We start from the raw sequence: 27,454 nt of genomic DNA on the forward strand, positions 1-27,454 counted from the left end.
GATACAAATGCGACAACGTTGAAAGCACGCCATGGTCAAACATGAACACTTGTGATATCTGATCTCAACGCAACATTGGCTGGAAGCGCGGATATGACATGGATGCTGTTGTATGATTGGCGGTTGGTGATTGGTACGGATGAAAAGGGTATCCCCCAAGTGAATAGGCCTTGTGGATTGCGCAAGGAAATCTTCCTATCCTGCCGGCGTGACTCCGGGCCCCATCACGGGACGGATCCAGTTCGACGGGACGAGAAATTCGGCGAGGCTAGCAGAGAAAAATTCTCCTGAAAATTCTGCCAATAATTTACTGCCAAAGAAAAGTCTTCTCGGTCATAGTCCACGACGAGACGGTCTCGTGTCCACTGTCTGGCGCTGCAAAATTCAGACTGGCTTCAAAGGGTCGAAAGCCCACCGAGAGATCCGCATCGCTCGGAGCTGCCCTGGCGCTATTACGTTGTGTCACCTCACGTCGCCGTGCAAATGTGTGCGCCGCCATCGAGGGGCAGCTCCTCGCGGCCAGACCGCCTTCGAGATTGGGTGTCACAGTGCGAAGGGTGACTTCGAGGGGTTCATCAACCCCGCTAAGCAGCCGCAGAAATATAACGGTCTGCAGGGCACCAATCACGGCCCGACATGCCCGTAGGTTGCCAAGCTTTATTTGCTCTCGACGAGATGGAGGGGAGGTGACTAGGAGGAAGCGGAGGGAGGGGTGAAGCCCTCTGAGTTGCATGGGAGGCGTGCTGCACTGCAGGAAGCTGGCGCCCTGAAGCTTATTCCCGAGTAGTCTCGATGTTAGATCAGGCGATGGTCCTCTGGAATGCTGCTGCAGGCGGTCGATGATTGGACAGATCCTGAAGAATCACAGTCAACAGTCGATAGTCGACAGCGCAATACTTATTCGTAGGTGACATCGCATCTCGTTCGTCGTCCTCGCCAGCACAACTCTAACAAGCTTAGAGCCCCCGCAGGACGGCCGTGCCACTGACTCTCTGGGAGGATTGTCGTCGGTACCACGAATCAGACATCGCGACTGCAAATTGCTCTCCACGACATTCCGAGTCAGCAGTCCACTGGATTGAATGGGCTGTGACATGGGAGGCAATCTGGCAGCAAGCTGGGAACGGCCAAATGCCGACAGGCAGATCGACTTGCTTTACCGCTCTGCGCCTAGCTCCTTTTCCTTTCTCGTTGTTCATGCTCAAGACCTGGGGACGAAGTGGGGGTAGCTGAGGCCCTCAGGTTGCATTTGCCAATTCCCTCTGCTGTGACTTGTCAAGTGAAGGGCAGCAGCCGGGATAGGGTGTGCTTGCTCTGCTGAGCGCTGCATCTTCCTGGACTGTTCTCTCCTTTCTTTCGGCACGTTACGACGTGCTAATCGGAGGATAATTAGCTAAACAGGTGGATATGGCGGCAAAAAAGCTTGACCCTGCAAGCAATGCTGCTGGCACCGTACACTACGCCGAGGTTGAGCACCGCGTGTGAGATTCTCCGTTCGATCCAATCTCGACTGCCCCGCGAGTTCCGTTGGCTTGCAAGAAGGTAAGGGTAATGTTGGTTGACTGCGGGCGAAGCGTCGGGAGCGGTCAGCAACCGGCATCCGTTCGATGTCTCGCCGGGTCGTTCGGAGGCCTGAGAAGTAGAGGAGCAGCGCTGTCTTGCATTTTTCCAGAAATGGTTTGTTATGTTTCGAATCAAAGGAGACCAACGCCACTGGCAGAAGGTTTGACAAAGGCAAGGGCGACGACGGTCTTTGTCTAGGGCCTGCGACGGGTCGAAAACAGCCATGCGGATCTCTCGACGACAGGCCAGACAGCACAGCGTGTGCAACTGCAGGGCTCGTCCGGTTCATCGCTCGTCGTCTGGACCACCATGAGTTGCTGTGGGTGGTGGGTGCCGCCGCAACAGATGCAGAGTGCAGAGAAGCATGCAAGCGGCATTCCTGTCCTGGTCCAAGATCGACGCAGGAAATTAAACCCCCAAGCCTATCGTCATTCTTGATAGGGCGAGGGGCACGGGTGGGAGGCAGCAGGTGCAGTAGCAGCAGCATTGCGTCTTGCGTGTGTGATGGTGCGTTGTCAACCACGAGACAGGACGAGACGAGTGCGCATTGCGCATTCGAATGTCAGTCGTCTGCCGCCGCCGGCTTGTCACAGTTGAGGTCCAGGTCCACCGACGATGCTCCCATCCCGTCCACCTTGTTCGCATGTCGGACGGCATGATGGCAACCGTGACTTGCTTGGAACACGACAAGCAGGAATGTCTCTGGCCCTGGGACTAGAGACTAGGCCGTGGTGTTCGGTTGCACTGTAGCGAGGGCCAGGCTAGCTAGCGGCGGACGAACAAAAGTCGCGGGTAAGCCGCTAGTGGCCATGCGTCGCCGCCAATGCTCATCATGGTTTCCACTGTGCGAGGCGCTCAAGGGGTCATGGCACCCGTTTTGCCAGGTTTCTTGGTTTCGTCTCCGCGCTGCGTGCCTCGTACCTCGCCGATGGCGTTTGGCGCGGCCCCGGTGGTCGGCCTCACGATGTTGATCTGGGACGGCGAGTCACCGAGCGTCGGAGGCAGATGCAGACGCAGATGCAGTCGCAGTGCGAAGCACGCACAGTGATTACAGGTGCGTGCAAGGACCGATGGCGGGTGCTGCTCAAAGGGGGAAGCCGACGACGGCGAGTGGAAGCACTGTACTTTTGGGGCGAGTTGATCTTCCGCCGGAGAGGAAGCTTGCTGCTGCACGGCACGGTACGAGTGAGTGTACGAGACGAGCGAGTGCATTGCACATTGAGTGGTGTGGAGCTGCATTGCTGATCGTCGTCCTGCGGCTGGGGGAGCAATTGGGAACCGACAGTTCACCGCAAAAGACTCGGGCACGGCGGACAGGCGATGGCTGTCGATGGAGTGCCCTCGTGTCTCTTTTTTCCTTTTCTGATAAGCAAATCTGGATGGCGCGGGGTCTGCGATGGGCAGATGGAGGCGGGGAGAGCCCAGTCGTGTGCTGACAAGGAGGTGCAGCCAAGGGCGAGGGTACGGATAGAGTTGGCTCGACATGTGCAATGACGACGATGGGCTGGTCTCCTGCTGGATACGGCAAGCAACGGTAGTTGGCGGTGACGGTAGTTGGTAGGCCTTGATATTTGGTTGCGCTCATGTGCAGTATCATGGAAGCGCTTGGTACCGCGCACTTGGTGCTCTCGTCCTTGGTAATTCGTCCTGGTTATCCTTGGTTGATGGTTAGCGAGACCAGAGGGCTGACATGCGTCGGTATTACCCTGAACTGAGGTTGGCACGGCCGGGATGAGAGCAAGAAAGCTGACTCGGGGATACTGTGCGGTGAAGGCTTCGGTAGGGCAAGCCGACAGACCGAAAACATGGTTGCGGCGGGCACTCAGGGTGATTGGAGGCGGTGCCGTCTCTTCTCTGCGGTGGGCAGGGTCGTCATGCGAGCAATGAACAACGATGATGGATGCTGCGGAGGATTGACAGCATGGATGGGAGATGGAAGCCGCGAACAAGACTAGAAGAAAAGACGACGGGGCCGAACTAGGGACGAAAGAGGGAAGAGAGTGTCGACGGGGGTGTCCTGTGCAAGACCTGACATTTTTCTTGGGTGGTGGTTAGGTCTCTGATGAATTGTTGGTTGGCAGGACGAAGCCGTTGAAGAAAAAGAGTGTCGATGAGGAATCTCACGATGGACGAAAATGTCAGTCGTATGCGAGGAAGGGCCTAATGCAGCTAGGGGGAAGGAAGCAAGAGACAGGTGCAAGGCAAGAAGTTATCTTGCATGCGCCTTCTGGCAGGAGCATGGCTGGTGGCCGTGGTTGCCCTTTCGAGGTAGGCAGGCACAAGCAGCGGTTTGGGTGCAGGAGCCATTTGCAACGTGGAAGCCAATTGAGTTACCGTTGTCAGTCAAATTATATGAGGTGCATAAGTAGGGACCTGGGCAGAGTCTTTTGACTTGCTCAAACTCCTTTACTCTGACAATGGAAACTCGCAACTCAGCCTCTGCCCTCTGCTTGAGTTCCAACAACAGTAACTGACTGCTATTTTTACTCTGTTGCCGCGCTTCAGGGCGGCTGCGGATACTCTACCGCCCAGCGCCCTGTCTGCCCTACGGCCTGCAGACCAAGCTGAGGTGCGTGATTCGTACATTAAGGTACGGGCTGCTCGTACGGGACGGACAGCCAGGCCAAGGACGGATACCGATGCAGGATCACTTGCTTGCTTGCGCGTTTTCCGTTCCGTCTGGGTCCATCTTTTGCCAGGGCCTGGAGCAGATGCATGCAATGCGCTGCTGCACCACCGCAGCAGGCCTGGGAAGAGACGAAGAGGGGAGGGCTGAGTTGGATTGCTGATTTTCAAAAGATTGATTGGAAGCTCGCCTGCTGCCAACTCACTCAGCACCAAAGTCCCTACGTCTGGTCTGGGTTGACTGGACATGATCCAAAGCCCAATGTCCAATGGCTACTATGTATTGTCCAAGGTGATGCTAACCAGTGGCCACCTTCCGCGTATCGTCGCTCAGTGTCTAGCGCGGCGTGCTGCATGGGCGTTGGCGGCTGCCTCGGTCGGGGGTACCCCAAGGTACAAGCTTGTCGGACGAAATTGCCCCTTGAGCTAGGCATAGTTTGGCCGAGTCAAAAGTACCTGCCAGGTCGAAGATCCGAGATCCTGATCCTGATTGCTGATTCTGATCGGGGGAAGGAGAAGAAGGAGGGGCGGAACGCTCAGGAGACAGCTGGACCAATGGCGCGACCCGAGACTCAGCTGCCCCCCACAATCCACACTCTGCAGTCCACTCGTCGCCCTTGTCAGGAGGAAAAAGAAAGACGCTAACGCAGTACGTACCGCGAGCCAAGGCCAGACAGTGCGAGGGGGGCGGCTCCCGCACCATCCGCCATCCCTGCTCTGGTCCTGTTCCCACGTCCTTTTTTGAATAAACTTGAAGCGAGGCGCTTCCCACTCCCACCTTTCAATGTCCCGAGACGGCCAAATAAAAAAAACAGAAGAAGGAAAAAGAGAAGAAACCCAAAAATAAGGCGCTGTCATTTGACACTGACTCTGACTGCCAGTGTGCTCCTGCTGCCACTGCAAGACAGACCGCCGTTAGCTGTTATTGGCTGCTATTGCTGGCTGCTGACTGTCTGAACTTTGCATCTGACACTGCACGCTGCATACGCTGCTGCATACACACAAACACACACAATACCTACCTACAGCACACACAGCTGCAAATTCCATTCTTTCAGCTCTCCGTCTCTTCTGCCCACTCACTCAGCTACCTGATTTTTTCCTCTCTCGCCCCTCTTGCCTTGCTCCCCTCATACGAACTCCTATTTCGATTCGATTCATTCGATCCCCAATTCGCCAGCTCACTTTCGGCTCGGCTCTTACCCGAACCTTTGCCGCCCCATACACGCCCGGCAGTGCACCTCCCAGACGCTGTTAACAATTTCGTTAGCTGCTCCCCCCCAAGCCTGCCCACCTGCCGAACCCTTCCCTTCCCGCGTAATAATTGCACCCCCAAATTCTTACCTTTTGGCTTAAACTTCGCCTTGCCTATCCACCCACCTTGTCGCCTTCCCACCACCACCACCAACCACGCTCTCTTCTCCGTCTCAGGACCGGAAAAAAAAAACCACCACTCAATTCCACAACATCACCACTCCCTCGGTATCCCTTAGAAACCTACACAACCGTAACTCAACGACGCATGAGGCCCCACGGACCCCTCCGGACACTCTGCGGCTCTGCCCTCACCCTTGCGTCGAGTGCATAGTTTCTCAACCGCCGCTGTTCTCCCGGTCGCCCTCGAGACGGGACACGAGATCGCTCCAGCATCCAGACCAGTCCAAGTCGTGCTGCTGGCCCTCCCGACCTGCCTCTCCAGGCTCCCGGGTCGGTCCACAGCAGAACAAGGCGCTGCGCATGCCTCGTGCTTCGAGTTCTGCGAAGCGACAGCAAGGCGCCGCCGCCAACCAACGCGACACCAGGCACGAAAATGGTCTTGTAGGCCCCGCCAAACGAGTCTCCAACAAGAAGAGTCAGCCGAACCTCGACCCGAACCCTTCTGCTTCTGTTTCTGCCTCTGCCTCGACCTCGACCTCTGCTTCCAACTCCCGTCTGCCGCCAGACCAGAATGCAGCTGCCTCGGCTCTCCCATCGCCCCTGCCCAACGGCTCCTCCAACGGACATCTCAAGAACCCGGCCCCCGGTGCCACGATCGATACCATGCCTCCCGACCAACGCAACGGCGACGCATCTGCCAGGCGAGGCTCGCTAGGCGGCTGCTCCGAGACGTCGTCCTCTGAGTCTCTCGCTTCCAACATGGGCAACGGCGTCGTCGACACGAACCACCGCCAGATCGATGTTAACGCCACCAAGAATGCCGACGTCCACCGCGATCCAGGCGGCCCTATCGAGTTCGCCGCCACCGTCCTGAGAGCTCTGCCCCTCTACGACACCCTCGCCATTCTTATTCTCCTGATGCAGGTCCCTCCCGTCGCCCTCTCCGGTATCTACATGGTCTTTACCTTTCTCACCTTTGTCCCGCCCGTTACCACCAGCTCTGGAATGAACATCAACCTGGCCGAGATCTTTGACTACAACTCGACCATGCCTTCCCTGGTCACGGTGCTTTGCATGGATGTGTTTATCTTGCTGGTCTGGCTCTTTCTGTGGCCGCCCATGCAGCTTGCCATCCTCGACTTTGCGAAGCCCGTCATCGCCGCCACGCTCGGCGGCGGATCGAACACCAGGGAAGGCGCATCTCGGAGTGTCACTAGCTGCTTTCTTCTGGTCATAGGGTCTCATCTTCTCCGCGGCTCCAGGTTCCACTGGTCTCGAGCTACAAAGTTCCTCCCTGCAAACTGGCGATTCTCTCCCGATTCCGACGACCCGTTAGAATCCTTCACCCGCGGCTTCGATAAGAGGGGGCCGCATGGGTGGATCAAGAGCATCCTCGCCATACATATTTTGACGCAGGGTATAGTCCGGTATATTAGAGAGTGGTATTTGAGACGAGAAAAAGGGAGCGCGTCAGCCCACAGCATAACAGATCCCGAAGCCGGCAAGTCGTACGCTACCGACACAGCGACGGAGAACGGATTTGCTACGCCCGACAGCGATGCGACCTTCCAACAAAATGCAGCAGTATCATCTACAAAAAAGAAGCGAAAACAAAGCACACAGGTGCGTCTCCAGCAGCCGCTATGGGCGGCTCTGGCGAGCACCAAAATCGTCATGGTTAAGGAGTACGAGTTATCACACGCGACTTCTGAGTCAGCCGGCTCAAACGCTACCGACATTCATAACCTGGGGAACGCCCCATTCGACAGTCAAGCCGAACAGGTTTGGATATCCTACATCGGGCACGACGAAGTATGCTTCAACACCAGCCATTTCCCCGATAGCCCTAGTGCCGGAAACGGACATCTTGCGCGACCGGCGGGCGTCGACACGTCAAAGCCTTTTTACGTCCGAGTCAACAATGCCTTTTGGCAGCCAACACGCATTTACCGTATCCAGGACGAAGCTCAAGATGAGCACCTCGGCCACCATCGGTGGTGCGGGGACATCTATGGGCTGCGGCCGCTGTCCAAGTACGTCTGCGAGTTTGTTGACACCCACACGAACAGAGTCATCTTTTCCACGAGTATCCGGACCTCTTTTGCGCCCAACAAAGACCAGGAAGGGTCCGTCAACCCGCCCGTGAGCACGCCTCAATCCCTCCGCCCCGACTCGCCGGCGACGACGCTGAAGAGCACCATCAAAGCCAACAACGACCGGTTGGCGGAGGAGAAGTCCAGGCTCAAGGCGCTGCGCAAGGAGTGGAAGAGCAAGACTACGTCGCTCAAGAAGGAGAATGACAAACTCGACAACATGATTCAGACGGCAGGTAGCAACGACGACAAGCACAGGCAGAAGATCATCCAGCAAGAGACCACGAAAGCCCAGTCTGAGAAGGAAACTGCTCAGCTCGACGCAGAGCTCAAGGCGTTTGAGAAAGCACCCGATGGACTCTACGAGCGCAAGAGACAGACGGAGAAGGAATGGACTGCCGAGAAGGCCGTCTTTGACACCGCATCCAAGGAGTTTAAGGACCACAAGGCCGGCATCGCCAAGACTGTGAAGGTCAAGGAAGATGAGCAAGCCGCCATGCAGACGAAGCGGAACAAGATCGCGGCACGCATCGCCAAGGTGGACAACGAACTGGGCCGTATTACTGACGCCAACAACCGTGGTCTGGACGAGGCCGAGCGAAGACGCCAAGCGCGCGCCGCCTGGCAGGCGGACAGTTCCAAGATTGAGAACAACTTCCTCGGCAGCATCGAAACACTGCGGTCGGCCAACGTGAACAAGCAGAACGACGTCAACGCGCTACTGGCGGGTCTTCAGCAGATTCACGAGTACGTTAATAACGCCACCGCCGCGACCATGCCTTTCGATCTTGCCGAGCGTCAGCCAGCGCAGCTTCCGTCTACCTTGTACAACCCCGCTGCGCCTTCCTGGACCCCCTCTCCCGCCGGAGCGTCGCAGTTCGCGGTCCCGGCAGCGTCCATGTGGCCCACCGCAGCGACGACTGCTCCTGGCTCGACGCTTCCGCTGCCCGCGACGACGGCGTCCGCCGTTTGGGGGTTCCCGCCGGCGCATCAGAGCACGGTGTCTCTAAAGGCTAGGGGCCGTTCCTCATCGATGCTTAGTGACGTCTCCGGGTTCACGCAGTCCAGCGACGGCGACGAGTTCCTCTCGCTCAACAACACGCCGGCGCACGGGCACACGGTGCACCGCACGCCCGTGTCCTTTGCGTTCACCCGGCGCCAGCGCAGCGACGGCGCAGGCTCCGGCGGCAGCAGTATTCACAGCGGGAGCGGCAGCGGAAGCTTGCGGGATCCGGCGAGTCCGATTTGAGATGTGCAAAGTGTCTGTGTCTGTTTCTGTTTTTAGGTAGTCTAGCTTTCTCGGCTTGGGACGTGGCGTGCTGGATATTTCGTCAGCTCGACGGGATGTCGGTAGCGATTTCTCATAATGAAAAGTGTTGCATTGTTTAGAATCTTGTGTCAATTGCTGTGATGTCTATTCCACTGTGACTATGTCCAATCTACATTGCAGACACAGTTCGAGTGCAGTAGGTCATGTTGTCGCGAAGACGGCATTGTGCAAGCCTCCGACGCGCTGCTCGGCTCCAAGTCCCCCGAGACGGAGCCAGGGTGCGTCGTCGCGGATAGAGTGCGCCCCCCTCGTGTCCTTTTTTTGTCGGTTCGTCTCAAGTCAGAGGCTTGGCTCCGGCATGGCCCCGGCAGTTGGATTTGGCGGCGGCGGCGGTGCCGGGTTTTGAGTTGGCGCGCTGCAGGTGCGGATTAAGCTGGCTGTAGATGCAGAGTTTAAACAAACAAGATAAAATTCACGTGGGATGGGTGGTCTTTTTGTGAGATCGATTGCGTTTTCTGTTCATCACACAGATGTTACTGAGAGACGAGGTAAAGAAGCGGAAAGTCCAGGCCTCATGCCGCTGTCGAGATGAATTGTCTCATTAAAAAGGTTAGGCGATTCGTACTTGGAAAGATGCGATAGCGATAGGATGGGTGGGGGTAGATAGTGTACGTTCCCGTGGTTCATGCCACGGCTGGCGGAGTGGTTACACAGGACGGGAAACAATTCGATGAGCGAGGCGTTGCTGCGATGGTTTTTTTTTTTTTTTTTTTTTTGGCCAAGGCAGCTTTCTAGACGTTGGATATAGTTTTGCGGTGAGATGGGTCACGTCCATGTTGTTACATATTTGCAGAAAATGAGGCGGAAATGGCTTATAGGCATATCTTGTCGCGATGAGAGGAAGCGGTGAATATACCGCCTGGTTGTTGAGTAATTGTGCTTCCGTAGATCTGTGTGAGGTGAAGTTGCGGTGCGGCAGGCGCCCTCTCTTGCGAGAAGACAATCTCACGAGGACGTCCTTCTTCCTGGACCGGGGTATTTGGTACAGTCCTCGTCTCTCACGTGTGTTGAAGAAAATGATGCCCGAGTCCTGCGGGTGGTTGGAAGTGGAACTGTCTGTTTTTTCGTTTTATCTGCACTCTTTCCAAGTTTTCGTGCAGTGAGGCGGGGTGTTTGCGGTTTGAAGGCGAATCATCAATGTGAGGATGGATCTCACGATAGGGAGGGAGGGGTAAGGGCGGTGGTTGGCGTCTGCGCTTTTCGCATCTGCAAGTGTTGACTCACTGGAATGTAGAGAGCGGGGTTATCTGTCCAGTGTCGAAACAAACTGCTTCAAATCTGCAGGCTTCCAGAGCATGTGAACGCCTGGGGACACGAGAGAGAGAGAAAAAAACAATAGTCCAACGGGAGCACAGGGGCCGGCGGTAGAGGCAGGCCAGGCACGGAGGAGGATGGATGGATCTAGAGCAGCGGTAGCGTCGTTTCTCGGCGGCTACGCGCATATGGGGTGATGTTTTGATTGATTGAGTTTTTGGGTGATGGGGGTGGTTGGTTGGGATTGTGTTCCACTTGGGGAGCGAGTACGGATAAGAGATGGATATTGGAGGTAAGGCGTGAGGCAGGCTGTGGGAGTTCAGTGCATAGATGTACATTGCAGCTATGCATGAGATACCTACTTATGTTAAGAATGATTTGTCTACACTAAAAGAGAAGCAAAAAGGCACATGTATTCGCCAATAGAGAGTCTACCGCGGCCAATGCTGCCGCTTGACCGGCGTCTCGGCTACGCGCAGGGAGTCCAGCAGCAGCACCACCACCACCACCACCGGCTGACTTGCCCCCCCTCCACCCTCACCCTATGAGCGGCGCGGGTCCCGGCGGTCCCTGCGCCAGAACGCTGGAAGAGGGGGTCAACCACTCACGGGGCGGGGCTTAGCTCGGCGAATGGGAGACGGAGGCGGGGGGTCGATGGGGGAGGTGCAGCGCGCTGGAGCCGTCTCTGTTTTTTAAGCATTGTTTTGGGGCCATTGGTAGCGTCTTCTTGGGTCAGTAAGTACTGCGTAGATTCACGGCGGAATGATACATTGGTCCATTGAGCAGAAAGTGTCTTGGTCGGCTTGTTGTGTGCATGGGCAGAGAGGCTAGGTGCCGCCAGGGGTGAGTGTGCAGTTGTTGTCTTTAAAGACGACACATGACGCCTGTTTTCGCGTGTAGCACCGCATCGTCGGCCTTCTCTCGTTGCCTCCCGCTCTGTGTAGAAGTGTTCAGCTGTTGCCCCCTTTTCTGGATCCTCCCAAAGGGGTAAATAATTCGGATTCTCCCCCTTTTGAGCATCCTCTTCGCATACAAGCTGAGCCTCGATTGCGGAGTCTTCGCCCCAGCGGCAGATCGCCAGACGTTCCCATCCCGCCCGCCGGTTCTCGCATACCGACCGCAACAGCATTCATCCCGGCACCGGACCTCACGTACTCTTACCGAACGCCGCTCACCGAATCGTCCGGAGGTGGAAGGCGCAGTCCAGGTGGATTCTATTTCCGTGTAACGGACCAGCAGTGACGACATTCTACTTTTTTTGGCTTGTGCTCTCCCACGAGGCGGACGTTTCGGGTTTTGCACTTTGCATTTGCGCGCCTTTCAGCTGGCCTTGGTTGACAAGTCAGCTACGCCGAGCGAGTTTTTCGTCTGGTCTTTTGTTCTGAGAGACCGACGAGGAGTTTGCTGGTTCTGCCTTGGCCTGGTCTGCGCTTTTGGCACGCAAGACCGAGGCACGAGACACAAGGACAGAAGGGCGGGTTTGCCTTATTTACGCCGCCTTGTCGTTTCCTTTGGACAAGCGGTCTGCTGAGGGTGTGCTTTCTTGGCGTCTAGAAGCTTGTTCTCGAAGGAAACATATAGGCAACGCTCCCCCTCGGAGAGTTTTGAGTTGAAAGCTTGGGTTTTCATGCCAAGATTCATGTTCGTTGACAGGAAACGTTGACACACTCCATGTGATCGAAGATGGGCTTCTTCGACCGCAAAAAGATCCGCAAGGCCGAGCCGGCCCCGGTCCCGGTGAACCACCCGCCGTCGTCACGATACGCGACTTCAACCACACAGACGCCTCAATACTGGCACCCACCACCACCATACCCGAACCAACAGTACCCCGTCCAACACCCTCAACACCAACAGCCCATCCGCCACCCCCCAAACCGGCAATACCAGCAGCCCATCGTGGTGAACCAGCACTACTACATCACGCCGCCATCCTCCGCGCCGCTCGCCCTGCCGGCCCCGCCGCGCCCGGGCTCAACCGTACCCTCATCATGCCCCGCCGGCCTCAACAAGTTCACCGGCCCCGTGGCGACCATCGCCAAGGACTTCGCCTCGCCCCAGTTCTTCGACGAGCCGAACTTCCACCCGCACGCGACGCAGCTGATCAACTCCACCGCGGCGTGCGTCGACCAGATCGCCGGGTGCTTCAACGACGTCATGACCATGATTGACGGCGGGAAGCTGTCTGGGCACGAGAAGGCGCTGTTTACGTACCAGCAGCAGCCCGCCCCTCGCGAGCAGCAGCAGCAGGTTGTGCCGTACGAGGGCAAGAGGAGCGGCGGGAAGTCGAGCAGTAGCAGCAAGAAGAAGAAGGAGAGCCATTCGAAGGGGCAGGGCGTCGCGGAGAGTGTCGCGAGCGGGAGCTACTTTTCTAAAGTGGACATGTACGCCAACGCGAGGCTGCCCCTGAACCTCCCGCCTCTTCGGCTGTAAGTCTCAATCTCCTCCCTCGCAAAAGGTATAGGTTACTAACAATCCCAGATACATGCCCACCTGGCCGCTCCTCTGCATGGCCGCCCAATACGCCGAGCGCGTCTACGAGACCCCCAAAGGCGCCGAGCGCGACACCCACGTCAACGCGGACTGGAAGCACGGCACCAAGGCCATGGTGATCAAGTCCGTGCCCATGGACCACATGAACACCATCGTCTTCGCGATCCGCGGCTCCGCGACCTTCATGGACTGGGCCGTCAACCTCAACACGGCGCACGCCTCGCCGACGAACTTCCTCGACGACCCGGGCAACTTCTGCCACGCGGGCTTCCTGACCGTCGCGCGGCGCATGGTCAAGCCCGTCGCGGCGAGGTTGCGGCAGCTGCTCGAGGAGGACCCCGCGCGCAGCGGGTACTCGCTGCTGATCACGGGGCACTCGGCGGGCGGGGCGGTGGCGAGCTTGCTGTATGCGCACATGCTGGCGACGAGTAAGGCGGCGCAGAGCGAGTTGAATGTGCTGACGGGGTGTTTTAAGAGGGTGCATTGCGTGACGTTCGGGACGCCGCCGGTGAGCTTGTTGCCGCTGAAGAGGCCCGAGTGGGCTGAGCTGAGGAAGAGTTTGTTTTTGACGTTTGTGAATGAGGGGGATCCGATTGCGAGGGCGGATAAGGCTTATGTGAAGTCGTTGCTGGAGTTGTTGGCGTCGCCGGCGCCGAGTTTGGGGAAGCAGAGGGGTGGGGAGGAGAGGGAGAGGGATAGAGAGAGGGAGAGGAAGGGGAGGGGGGTTGTGGCGAAGGCGAGCAAGATCTCGTTGAGGGGGAAGGAGAGCAGTGCGGTGGTGAAGGAGGAGAGGAGGGCGAAGAAGCCTGTTTGGGAGTTGCCGGCTTGCACGCTGAGTTCGCCGGGACGGATTGTGGTGTTGAGGAGCGGGGATAAGAGGGAGAGGATCAAGGATAGGAAGACTGTCGAGGAGAGGTTGAATGAGGGGGTCGTGGCGCAGACTGTGACTGACGAGGAGCTCAGGGGGGTGATTTGGGGAGACCCGGTTTGCCATGTCATGAAGCTGTACTCGGGAAGGATCGAGATCTTGGCTGTTGGAGCTGTTACGGGCAGGCATGGATGATGAGGAGGATAGGGGCTGGCGTTTGGGCATGTTGATACCATTGATTTCTTCTATTTGGATGACATGACTTGACGATTTACGACAAATAATGCTAGAGGTCACCGAGTTGAATATCAGAATGATTGATAAGTAACAAGCTTCGCTTTTTACGCTAGTCTGTGGGTTGGAATTCTTCTTAGTTTAAATGTATTTGGTGTCCTTATCGTGGCTGTTGTGACTTTTGTGGATTGTGCTAGCAACATCCGGTTCCTACAGTTTGACCAAGGACAAGGTCAAAGTGGCTTGATCTGAGTCGAAGTCACAGCATCGATCGTCCAGCCAGGGCCCACTGTGCAAGGAACGGTTGTAATTTGAAGCGTTGACATACTTGCTGTCATAATTCACTTAACTGGGGCAAGCAGCTGTTTATAAATGCTTCATGTTGAGCTATCAAATGCCGTGCAATATCCAATCACAAGATGTAGTAGTTAGTTGGGGCGCGCAAGCAAAACAACGCACTGTGCTCATCTGTATCTATCTGTGTCCTGCGGGCGGTGTAATATGGCGAACCAGGCAGACACTTGTGGCTGAGCTTTCAGGTAGCCAACGAATTGCAAAAGAGCGGTTAGCCTCGACTGTACAGCCGATCGCGACCCAAGGCCTCCATGCCATATATGCTGATAAGCTCCCCGCATTATGACATATCTACTATCCTTCATATCAACCGGGCAGGCTGTCGTTCCTCAGCAAAAGACACGTCTTGGCTGAGAATTTTCAGTCAAAAGAAGAGAAATCAGCGATTTCGAACCGCTGCATTCAAAACCAACTATATCTACTCCTTGAAAATTGTTCATACCTCGAAGATGGCGGAAGCCCTTGGTGTGACTGCCAGCCTTATCGCCATCTTGGAGCTTTCAACGAAGACAATCGCATACATTCTGGTTGCCAGAAACGCGGCTAGAGAGAAGGCTGACTTGGCCTCAGAAATTCAAGCGTGCCAAATTCTCATTAGTGGAATAATAGGCGTCGTCGACAGTGACCACTGGACAACGACCCTGGAAGTTCTCAGTCAGCCAGAGGGACCCTTGGCTGCTCTCGAGGCAATTTTCATCGAGATTTTAGAGAAGATTGACTCACGCGATGGCTGGCGCCGTGGGCTGAGGGCTCTCAAATGGCCGTTTGACGAGAAGCACATCAAAAACTTGCTCGTCAAGATCGGTGGTCACAAGGAGTCGCTCTGTTTGGCCTTAAGTGGCGAGACCAGGTTAGTGCTCTCAAAACTGGCGCATTAACATCACCTGACGGAGAGGGGCCACCAAGATTATACCTGCAAGACAAGATTATTCCGTTACTCGACCAGCACCATAAAGGCCTAAATCAACTCCGAACGCTTTGTACCGATGCGAACGAGGCCATTCATTGTATGATCGCACGTTGCCTCTTGATGGCTTGCTTACACGCACTGATAACATAACAGATGTTACAGAAAGCATCGACTACATCATGGATAGCGCGGTTCTTGAATGGATAAGCGGACTAGACTTCAGAACTCGTCACGACACTGTCCTTGGGTCATGGAACCAAGCCTTGGACACGGGTAAATGGATTCTAGGGCATCCTAAGTTTATTGAATGGAGGGAGTCTTCAGCTAGTGATACGAGAGTCTTATGGTGTCACGGGATACGTGAGTAATCTAGCATCGATACCATTGCGTGCCATCTGACTGGAACATACGCAGCGGGTGCGGGTAAATCCGTTATTGCGTAGGTTTGACAGAAAGGAAATTAGACTGCATAGCTCACAACTCACAGGGCCATCGTGTCAGAAGAACTGAACTCTGACCGCGAGATTGTTGCATCCAATAAGAGGTTCAGCGTCGCGACTTGGTATTGCGACCATGAAACTCAACTGAATGACATACTGAGAAGCATTTATCGTCAAGCGCTAGCCGGACAACATACAGTTCCTATCAAGATTCACCATCTATACAAAGAAGAGAGAAATCGCGGCCAACCCACAACTGAGAAGCTTTTTGATGCATTCCGAAGATCTCCAGAATGCCGGCAGACTCTTTTCGTTGTGATAGATGGCCTAGATGAGGCAAACGACGACGTGCAATGCAACATCACTCAGAGACTCCTAGACCTTCCGTTCGAGGATATTAGGATACTGTGTACTTCACGTACCTTGTCGCCATTTCAGGAAATATTCGCAAAGTCACCGCAGATTGAGATCTCTGCAACTGACGGAGATGTTGCCACATACGCGAAAACCCACTTACAGGGTGACATAGGTCTAGCAACGGTGGCCGGAACGGATGTAACGCTTCAAGAAGAAATTGTGAAACAGGTCACTGAGAGGTCAAAGGGAAGGCAAGTGATGTGTCACCCCAAACATATGAGACCGACTAACATCCGACAGCTTCCTCGTGGCAACATACCACATGGAGAGGCTTTCGTATGCGGGCTCGAAAAGGGAGATAAGACAAGCCCTCAGAAAGCTCCCAGAAAAAGCCAAAGGTGCCTACGAAGTAATAATGAAGAGAATATTGGGGCAACCAGAAGTTGCGCGACTTCGCGCTCGAAAGATACTGGCATTGTGTTTTGGTGCCAAAGAACAACTCACCATGAAGGAGATTCAACACGCGCTGGGCATTCTCAGCATATACGAAGACAGAGATACTGATGAAAATTCTTCGGAGATATTGCACGAAGACGAGCTTCCGACCGAAGATAGTATCATTAGATGCTGCCTAGGGCTCTTGAAGCATGAAGGCAACAAAATACGCGCATCGCATCATACGGCCACGGAATACTTCCGTGAAGAATATGGGACATGGTTTCCAGATGGGCACGCTATCCTCTCAATTGCTTGTTGCAAGTACCTGTCTCAAAAAGCGCTGTTAGAGGAATTCGCGAATTACCAACCATTGCGAGACGAGGATCACGGACCTACCCGCTTTTACGATACAAATCGAAATCGCTGGCGTCAGAGGTTTTGTAACACCACCTATCACTCTACTACTTCTAAACTTGGTGAAGCGTTAGATACTCAGAGGTATTTCGTGGAGAAGCATGCCTTCTTTCGATATGCCGCCATATTCTGGGGCGTTCACTTTTGGGAGGCTTTGCAAGGCAAATATTTCCACTCGGAGAGGCAGACTTCCATTTTTACACACGCATGCCCGACGACTGAGATATATGCCGTGGCGGGCGAACATACTGAAATAGCAAAGCTGTGGAATGAACGCATATTTCGAAGCCCACAAACTTTGGAAAGTCTGTGGAGACACGAAGCATCGGTCCTAGTTCGGACCATCCAGGCGGCATCCAGGGCGCTTCATCCGCTGAAACAGGAAGTCAATGGCAGCAACTCAGACGAAATCACATGGAACCTGCTGTTCAAAGCAATCGAAAACCATGATGAAGGGGCTGTAATGTTTCTTCTCACATTACCTGGTCTCTACTGCGAGAAAACACGCTCGCGTATTGATGGAATGCTAGAAAAAGCAATCATGCTAGGTTACGCTGACGTAGCCCAACGTCTTCTCTCGCTCGTCTATATGTGCGGCATCAAATCGCAAAAGGGATGGAACCCTGAACTATCAGCTTTGGAGCTGAAAGCGCTGAGGAATTTTCAGGTCAAGTCTTTATATGCTTATCTCGGAAGAGACAAGCTGTGTACGCCACATCATTTCAAAATCATGCCCTTCGACACGCAATGGTGGTACAAGCCCACTAAAGACCGAAAGAAAGTCTTCGAGGACTTACTGGCGATTACGAGGCTTTCCGACCCTCAAGATGGTCTGAAGTTTCTCCTCGACTTAGTTGCAGAGCTTAATCGTCGCTCTTTACGGAGCTACCAACCACAATACCTAGACTTTGTCGCAGGATTCATCAGAAACAACTTTGATATGAGCGCTATTGATCCACATAACACCATCGAAATGTCAGCAAGATACGGCCTAAATGTGCCCATTCAATACCTCACGCAGGATATCAACCACTCAAACATCAATCCTGAAGTGATGTGGTCAACAGCACAGAGCGCCCTCGATAATGGCGAGTACTACACGTTCCTTTTGCTTCTACCTTTTGTTGTCATTGAGAGTAAGATCTCATTACGCCCTTTGAGCCTTGGGCCCAAACATGATTTTCCTGAGCCATTGAGAAAGCGACCTCTGGGAAATGCACTTACAGTTCTCCTGTCGTATACGGGGCCAGGTCATCTTGGACTTGCCACAGACGCAAATAACCGAACGGCTCTGTCCTGGTTGATGTCAGACGACATTCTAAGCACAAAATATCTCAAAGACTTGATCGATCTTTTATTGGGCGACAAATACAAGACAGAGATCGACTACCAAGACAAGCATGGCAAAAGTGCGCTGTCGTACGCTGCACAACGGGAGGCCCTGCTCGAAAGGGACGGATGCATTCTTCAAAAGCTTCTTGAAGCAGGTGCCAGCCCTAACGTGCGAGATAAGCAAGGCATGACACCAATTCTCTATGTCGCTGCAGCCAGGATCAGATCAACCACAGGCGGTCTCATACATGTGGAATGCTTTCGTAGTCTGTGCAACTTCGGAGCCGACGTGAACGATAAAAACGGTCGTGGGGTGGCTGTTCTGGATTTTCTCGTTCACGGGCGTGTCTTCGACCATCACGAGGGAAGGAACTTTGCGGAGATGTTGCTTGAAAACGGTATGAGAACCGGCCTACAAAGCATGCCGCTCCTTTCGATAGCACAGCAATGGTCCTATACGCCAGCATCTCTGTCTAAATATGGAGCAATGATGCAACGCATTTTCTGGGTTCTCGTCGAGAAGGCCGATCCCGACATACAGAACAAGGAAGGGAAAACACTACTCGAGCTTGCAGAAACTTCTGCATCTGACGAGTTTCAACTGATGGTCAGATTTTCGGTCCTTGTCAAAAAGGTTACGAAAGAACCACTGGCGGGTGACACGTTAGGATACTTGGATCTGAATGCTTGTCTATTTCGTTTGCAGGGTTGTAGGCTAGCAGAGGGCGCGAAAGAAGACGTCGCACGATTGTGTCAAAGGAAGATGAATGAGATAGAAGAAGGATACAGAAGAACATCAGAACGAAACAGCACGCTAGGACACAAGATAGAGCGAGGGATATGTCGCTCTCTTTAATTGATAATGCTGTCTCTGGACAACCACCAAAGTCTAAGCTGTATGTAATGCACCAAAAGTCTAATAGTCATTCAACAAATCCTCGTCGACGAGCCACCGTTTCGGAGACATGTAATTATCGACTTATGTGCGGATATTCAATCCTCGCAACAGAAACCCGAACTAGTCCGTGACTGATGAAGAGGTGTGAAGCAGAAGGACGATTTTGTGTAAATCACATGACGGCTTACGGACAATAAGAGACAAAACATCCAATTTGATCATCATAAAACGGGGGATCTGACTAAAGAACTACTAAATCAAAATTTTACAGTCGAAACCTCTGACAGAAATTCAAGAGGACATAACTGTCCACGAAGCGCATCTTTTCGTCTCGTTCAACCCACAATGAAGATCCTTGGATGCTAACCAGCCTCTGTGCTATGGCCCAACATGAATATAGGCAGCCCATATTGAAGGATCTCCTTCACTACGAACTGCATATTCTTCAAATCCTCGAGGCCTCTCTTGATTCGCATCCATCTTCCCATGACTCAACACATCCAAATTACGGGAATCGAGGGGTTTGACTCGTCGAGTCCACATTTCACCAGTTGTCTTCTTCCGAAGAAGTCTCGCTGCGTTGTGTACGCCCCGTGCCACGGACTCATCGGTCCATCCATCCTCCACAATCGTTCTATACACTTCCGCGGCTGCTTCAGCCGAACATTCGTCGTCTATTCTCCAAAGCGACCCAACTGCATGTGGGAACCCCGCCAGTTGGCAAGCACTCACAAGATGGATTGACTCGTCTTGCAACCTTTCCGCTTGATTGTCTCCTGTAGAACATGCTGAAAGATAAGCTAGCCAAGGTGACTTTTCAAACAGCCTCAGAGCGGTCAGATCCTCGACGGTCAGAGGGTTCTTGACCCAGTCGTTGAGAAGTAGGGAGCTTTTCGAGGGGTCTAGAGAGTCGGTGATACCATGTCCTGCAAAATGAAACGCGGTGCAGCTTTCCAGGCGAAGCAGTACGTCATCTTTCTCCGGCTGACTCAAGAGTGTGGTGGGTACCGCCGGAGATAGAAGACTGTTAATAGTCTGTATTTCCTGTTCGGCAAACTCTAAATCGCTAGGCTCTAGACTACCCTGAGAGGGTGTAGTTCGCATTGAAATAAGACAGGCCTTGTGGGAAGTGCCGCGACGGATGTTGCGAACCGAGTTCTGACGCGATTGCAACAAAGCTTTGATAGAAGTACTGTACGATGAGACAACACGGTCTATCACGGTCTCAGAGGAGCCTTCATAATGGTAACCTGCAGCATGAATCGGGAGCCGGCTGAGCGAACCAGTAAGAACCCACCAAACATGTGGAAAATTGCCATCCTTGGGGCTTTCGATGAATCCTAGGTGGTCAAGGATAGGTCTTGCAATCACGTCCCACATGCTCTCTAGGGAATAGGTAGAGAACTGGATTCCGCCTTCGATGTTGAGAAGTCCAAAACGGGGCAGAGGCAACAACTGAATACCGCTGGAGTTGATAATGATAGCATCGCAGCGGCAAAAAGTGGCATTCAGGACAACGATGGGCCCTGATGACGCCGCAGAAAGTAGGGTCTCTGCTTTCGGAGGAAGAAGAAAGTCTTCAAATCCAGGTTTCGTGCGGATTTCTGCGACAACCTCGTTGAATCGGCTCTCTAACTCTCGGCGCTGCTTGGCTTGTGTCTCCCATGAGCTTGTATCTTGTTCTGTGAGCTGAGGATTTGCGATGCTAGAGGGTGAATCCAATTTGTCTCTCAGGGAACTGAACTCATCTGCCAGCTGATGGCAACTCTGCTTAAGACCCTCAATCTCGGTGCGAGTCTCAAACAATAGTCCAGCCATTATTCCACGGCCAGATTCCAGAAGCCTAATGGCATCAACAGGTGATTTTCCCGAGTGTAGAGCAGTTGAAGCAGCTAAAGAAGCCAATCCCGGAACCTTTTGTAACATGTGCTGCTGGTCGCTACCCTTCAGCGCCCGAGGACTCACGGATGGTAGTAGGCTAACGGCATCCTCCAAGATTTGGCTGGATTCTTCATACCTCTCATTTCTATTGAGGAGTCCAGCTGCGAGGTATGCCATGGCTATTCTGATTGATGGCGGGGAGTTGCGGGAATTCCATCCCTCAAGTGAGCAACGCATCTGATCGTCGACAGTGTGTTGGCCACGTCGGTAGGAACACCTGACGAGGTTCTCAAAAACCATCGCACGCTCAGGGTGATTCTCTGGGATGATTGTTGTTGCTCTTTTCAATACGTCGATTGCCTCGTCCAGGTCGTCGTTTGATTGGGTTTCGAGAAATCGTGTGAACAGTCCACTAGCTAGGTTGTTCATCTCCAAGGGGCGGCGAGGGTCGTCCTCCGGAAGTAACGCTACTGCTGTCCTCAATAGTTCGTTCGCCCTGTCGAGATCGTCGATCGACCGGAACTTTTCGTACCTCCTGCTCAAAAATGCTCCAAGATTGGCCGAGCGGGCTGCATAAGCTTCATGTCTTGGCGGTGTTGCTCGAAGGGCACTATCCGTTGTGTCGATGGCGTTTTGGAGGTCATCAACTGCACCGGTGCGGCCATATCGCAACAACAGAGAGGCCAAAATGTTGGTCATCAAAGTAAGCCGAAGCGGGTTATGTTCAGGAATCATGTCCAGTGTCTTCTGCAAGGTCTTTATGGAATGGTCGATGTCGTCCATAGACCCTGTATGCTCGTGTCGTTTGCTGAGCTGAGTTCCCAGCAGATTGAGGTAGATGGTAATATGGGGATGATCTCGAGACATCCCTGCCACAGCTGCACTTAAACATTCGATCGACTTGTCGAGATCGCCCAAAAATCCTGTATAGTCGTACATATTGCCAAGACATCGACCCATGCCACCAAGAAGACCCAGTGCGACTGGGTGGCCATCGGGCGAAGCTTGTAACCCCATGTCGAGAACACCGATCGCGCAACGTAGGTCCTCTATCGAACCAGTCCGCTCAGACCGTTCGCAGAGCATCGCCCCATGAACTTCCAGTCGTACGGGACGTAGTGGGTGGTCTTCAAGTGTTAATACCGCGGCCACCTCCGCGGCATGAACTGCGCGATTGAGGTCGTTCATAGATCTAGATCTCGAGGAAAGTAGATTCAATCTGTTTGCAAGACTCATCATCAAATCGGGATAGTTTGGATGAGCCAAAGGCATTCCGTTGATTGCCTCGTCTGTGAGTTGAACCGCCCGCTTGAGGTCTTCTTCTGAATCGAATACACGAGCTCTTTCCGAGAAGCACTCACCGAGATATTCCAATCGACGAGCGGCAAGAGGACCAGGTCTATGGTTCCTATTGATTTCGGTGGTCCACAGGTCGATTGCTTGGTTAATATCCCTTAAACTTTGAGTGTGCATGAATTTCTTGAGCAAAGAGCTAGCCAGAAGGTCCACTTTGCTAGTGCGGTCAACATCCAAATTTGCAGGCTGAATCTGGGAGCTCCCTTGACTCTCAAGCTGCAAAGCCTCAATGGCGTTGGCGAGATCAAGGTTTTGGTGATTCATGTCTGCGCCATGGGCTGATTGCTGCGAGTGATGATGAGCTCGTGATGCAGGATCGACTTCAAGACTAAGCGCTCTGATAAAGGCATCAAGGACCTGAGGCGAACGTGTGTCCTGCACTCGCGCACCAAGTGACCTCCAAAAAGATCCCGAGTGGGAGTGATTGGCGTTATTTTCCTGTAAGGCGCCGATTGCACTCTCCATTAGTATTGATACGTCCTCGTTCCTCGGTATCTGAGTCGCACAAGAACGTGTTTGGGTTCGACGATGATACAAAGTGGTATCGTGAAGGGCAACTGGATGCGAAATCTCTTCTGGTGCGAGTGCGCTCTCGATCTGGTCGCCATGATAGACATCGACCTCTATTTTCCATACCGTGTTCACCCAGGCTTGATAGCGTGCCAGAGGGAATATTCCGATTGTGACATTTTCGACTTGTGTCAAGGATTCCAACCAACATTGGACTTCGGCGTCGTCATCGTCCTCGATCGGTAGCCCAAAGGTCCATTCATTGACATGGTTTTGGATGATCTTTGAGGCGCAAAGATTTCTCTGGAACCCAACGAGATCCTCGAGAGGTGCGTCCTCTATTCCATCTAACTCTTGAACAAGTCCAAAGGCGAACCAAGTATGAGAGCCGCCGAAGGGGTCTGTCTGGTCTCGTGAAGAGCTGGTAAAGCCTATCACCCGAATGATCAACAGAGTGCTCTAAATTGGCCCGATTTGATCCACTGCCAATACGCCGATAGCTGGGGAAGAGGCCTACCTTGATCATTTGACCAAATTTTCACCACCAAGCGATCTATATTCCCTGACCCAACCTGAAAGGTTAGATAGGGTCGCCTTGGTGTGTTCTCATCGAACTCCACAAGAGAAGTTCGAGAGAACTTTGTTGGCGACATCAATGCCATACTGAATGCCTCTGTTCTTGTGAGGTGAGAGGGGAGACCAGACAGCGGGGGAAACTAGAATTCACGCAATGGCAAAGAGCAGCAGAGGATGGATTGCCTTCATGGATTGTGTTTGTGAGGTCCTTATGTCGCGGGCTTGTTAAATCTGGGTTCGATGCAAGATCCCTCCAAATAGGCCACGTACGTACAACTTGGCTGCAGCTTTTGCCTGGCCGCTAGCTCTGGCCATGTGTACTCTATGTCACCCCCGAAGCCAACAAAACGCGACTCCCGACTGTTGGAGAGCTGTTGGTGGTTTACCCTGGATGTGCAGCACTCGCGGTCCACTTATGGGGCACCTCGTACTGGGCTTTGGAATTAGCCATGCAGAATCCCTGCATGAGGGCTTTTCCTGATGCTACATCAATCAGGCTGTGAAATATACGTCGCACGGGTGGCTACCGTAGGGAAGGGGTCTCGACACCCTCTTAATAGAGGATAGGCAGGGCTGTTGCTGACTGGCCGTAAGGCGCTTGATGGTCATCGCCACTCCGAAATCTGCAGTAGGCTCAAAAAAGGGGGGCTTGATCGTGATATTGTCATGGAGCGCATCCGAGGCACCGAAGGTACTATTCACCGCAGAGCAACGTACGAAATTGTGTAGCGTTAAGATGATGAGGTACTAATACCCATAAGTGCAAGTGTGGAAAGCTGGCCATGCGTATGGCCATGGTTGGCGGGGTGTTGTATCTTGGTGGATAAGGTATCGGATGAAGAGCGAGGGGAAAGAGGTTGCGAACCACAGGGGACACTCTAATGGAATGGGTCGCTCAGGCAATCAACAGGCATATCAAGCCCAGAGCCGGTGTGCCGGGGATAATGGAAACAGGGTGGAGTGGATTGATTTCCCATAGGGCGGCTTATGGTATGAGGTGAGGTGAGGTGGTGAGGGGTAGTGAAAGGGACATCTATTATCAGGCAGCCGGCAGCAGCCTGGAAACAGAAAAGATATGGATGCTCTTTCTTATCTTTTTTTTATTTTGTTTTGCGACCCAAGGCAGATGGAAAGCAGTAGGGGAACAACTCTGCCTCGACCTCTCTGAATAACGCTCAGTCTCGTAAATCGTATCCCCAAAGGCGGCCATTGGATCCACAGATATTCGACACTGTTCCTATTTTGAACTGTAACGATATTCTTCTGACAATGAGTGCACCCGGCGCGAAGCGAGCCTTGCTGATCGGAAGCCCCGTGCATGGGTTGCGTGGAACCGAAAATGACCTCAATACAATGACAACCATCCTTAAGAGCCGCGGGTTCGAAACAGAGAGTGCCGTCTATGTCAACAGACTCTTTCATCGAGACGCCACCCGGCAAAAGATTCTAGACGCTTGGGAAGCCCTTATTCGAGACGCTTCATGGGGCGATACTGTTGTCATATACTATTCTGGCCACGGAGTTTGCGTTGAATCCGACGTTGCAAATGAAGCATCGAGACAACCGTCTAAGATACAATTTATCGTTCCGTACGACTTCGACTGTACTCTCCAGCAGTGGAAAGGAATTTCGGACGGCGAACTCTCTCTTTTGCTTCGAAGAACAACCGCTAAGACGAGAAATGTTACGTACATCCTCGACTGTTGTCATTCTGCACGTCTCGGCCGCAAGTATGGGGAGGTTCACTTCGAGCCGAAAGCTTTCGGCCTGAGCAAGTCTCTGTATACGGAACTTGCCACAATTCTGGAACGGTTGAGACAGAAGGGACGTTTCACAGAAGATCGTTTGGATACCAACCCCTATGCGGTACGCATCTCAGCCGCAGGCACAGACGAGACCGCCTGGGAATATCACAAGGACGGCCACAGCTACATGGGCCTTTTGACCAGAAGCCTTTCAAAAGCTATCATGAAGTCCAACGACAACAGATCTTGGAGAGATATTATGCTCGAAGTTGCCGTGCTGGTTGAGCAAGATTATCCCGAAGGCAACCAGCATCCTCGATCGGCAGGACCTGATAACCGGAGACCTTTTTCGCTCGATACGACAGCCACAGGAGCACTTCTTGCAACCATATGGGACGACGAATATACAATGCTGCGTGGAGGTCGTGTCCATGGTATTCAGAAGGGCGACGTGTTCACCATTACACCATTTGGTTCCCATAATCGATCTGGGGGCAAAGCAACAGAAGGAACCGTTATACTAGTAAATGCATTTGCCGCTGTCATCAGCCCAACGCCAAAGCCTTCAGAGTATGGGTTTGCTATGGACCGTTTAATGGGCCACGCAGTCTTGCAGAAACGCCAGACCCAATTACCAGTCCTGCTTCCGGCAGACTCTCCGATTCTTCCACGTATTAATGCATTGATGGATCAGTTCGTCTTCCTCAAAACATGCGCGGCGCATGAACGGCCACTCTTAAAAATACGGCATGAACAGGACGGAATCATTCTTCAAGATAGCCGAGGCTTACAATTGCACACCGAACGCCTAACCAATGGGGTCAGTCTGAATGGTGTGCTCAGAAGACTTTTGGAACGCGCGAAAGAGTATGTTCAAGCCCAAAACATTCTGTCCCTCCGGTCAGGGATAGACGATGAGGCTTTTGGCGACAATGTAGACATAGAGGTAGGGATACAGAACGGTGGTGCGAAGAACGTTCTTACACGTCGAAGTCAATCGTAAGTCAAAGACTCCCATTCACGTTTGGTGCAAAATATTTACGCGTACCCAGATTGCCGGGAGCGACGATCGAGAGAGCAGCTTTTGCTCTGAAAGAGAACGATCGATTGTATATCTCAATGAAAAACACAAGTACTAATAAGGTATTTGTGAACGCACTCAGCGTAGATGCGGCGGGGAAGACTACATTGGTGTCGAAGGCATGGGAACGGGGAATTGGTCTGACGCCAGGACGCTCTCACACTCTTGCACTCAGGACATTCCCCCTGCTAGGCATACCGATACGATGGCCTACTTCAGTGCCAAGAAGCGGATATGTGGAAGAAAGTCTGGTGTTTGTCATCACGAACGAAGAAGTTGACCTAAGGAATCTTGATGCGTCGTTGAAGGGCTACGTTCGTCGTGGCCCTGACGATGCGGCAGCACGGGACAGTGGTATTATTCAATATCACGTGGAGCATGTGCAATATCATCTTCGACCATCTTCATCGTCTTAATTCTTTAGAAGCCCGCCTGTACACCCGAGTAAATAGTAGTCTTTTTAGACTTTGATTGTTCCTTGCGTGTTTGTGTGTTTGATTCATGTTGTCATTCACCGCCTGACTCGGGATCAAGTTGACGATTCATTTGAGTTCGTTATTGACTTCGTCACCACCGGAGATGAGCGAGATTTTACGCCGCTTACTTACTAAGACGTCCAGTCTATGCAAACCGGGCTGCGCCCCTAGTGAACCTGGAAAGCGATCAGACAAATTCCATCGCCACTGGACTCACCGCGAGCAGTTTTACGTCGTCTTCAATTCTTGGCATAACTCCACTGTGTCTGATATCCAGCTCGCGACCCCTGCCTGTTCGTTTGAAGTCAAACGTCGCTGTCACACAAACGAGAGACTGGTGGGTCGTCCGAAGAAGAGCCTCATCGTCGATGAGCCGCAAAAGACTGGAAAGACTGGTTTGAGCTCATTTTTGTTTTTTCCAATTATTGCAGATCAGTAATGGATTACACGTCAGATAACATTGGGTTTGTGCTGAAGTAGCCTTACCTGCAAGCCCCCATGAATAGTCTAACAGACGTCGAGGCGTGCTACTTGCTCGTGGAAAGACAGCCATAATGCTGCATTTGACTCGGCAGTTGGGTATTACGAAGCAGTGCCTCAGTTCAAAACCGTTGCGTAAGTGCCCAGGGACGCCTGGTCTGCATTATGGTCAAGCTCAATGATCCGTGCGGTCTGCGGGCAGACCGGTGGAACGTGTGCGAGCCGCATCCCTGCTCACTTGATCTTGCGTTTCATCAAGCGGCTTGCGACATTGATATAAGACGACAGCCAACCCTCTGTACAAAACCTTGCTGTTGCCTCTGATCTACATCCTTCAGCGCAGCGCAGTTTTCCTCCAAATATCGTCCC

General features: G+C 53.1%; 3 protein-coding genes across 3 annotated transcripts; all 3 read left to right on the forward strand.

Moving 5' to 3' along the window:
• Positions 1 to 5,925: 5,925 nt before the first annotated feature.
• COL26b_011278 (uncharacterized protein) lies at positions 5,926 to 8,907 on the forward strand (the record flags this gene model as incomplete). The annotated part of the gene is made up of 1 exon (XM_053183949.1): positions 5,926 to 8,907. One exon carries the CDS (start codon positions 5,926 to 5,928, stop codon positions 8,905 to 8,907), a length of 2,982 nt encoding a protein of 993 aa, XP_053032085.1.
• Positions 8,908 to 11,925: 3,018 nt separating this feature from the next.
• Positions 11,926 to 13,798, forward strand: COL26b_011279 (uncharacterized protein; the record flags this gene model as incomplete). Its single annotated transcript, XM_053183950.1, has 2 exons — positions 11,926 to 12,671; positions 12,724 to 13,798. The coding sequence occupies 2 exons, from the start codon at positions 11,926 to 11,928 to the stop codon at positions 13,796 to 13,798; spliced, it is 1,821 nt and encodes a 606-aa protein (XP_053032086.1).
• An 842-nt stretch (positions 13,799 to 14,640) lies between these two features.
• COL26b_011280 (uncharacterized protein) lies at positions 14,641 to 15,069 on the forward strand (the record flags this gene model as incomplete). Its single annotated transcript, XM_053183951.1, has 2 exons — positions 14,641 to 15,008; positions 15,042 to 15,069. The coding sequence occupies 2 exons, from the start codon at positions 14,641 to 14,643 to the stop codon at positions 15,067 to 15,069; spliced, it is 396 nt and encodes a 131-aa protein (XP_053032087.1).
• Between the last annotated feature and the right edge of the window lie 12,385 nt (positions 15,070 to 27,454).

The sequence above is a fragment of the Colletotrichum chrysophilum genome, assembly GCF_026319265.1.
Source record: "Colletotrichum chrysophilum strain AFK26 chromosome Unknown scaffold_135, whole genome shotgun sequence".
Classification (NCBI taxonomy): domain Eukaryota; kingdom Fungi; phylum Ascomycota; class Sordariomycetes; order Glomerellales; family Glomerellaceae; genus Colletotrichum; species Colletotrichum chrysophilum.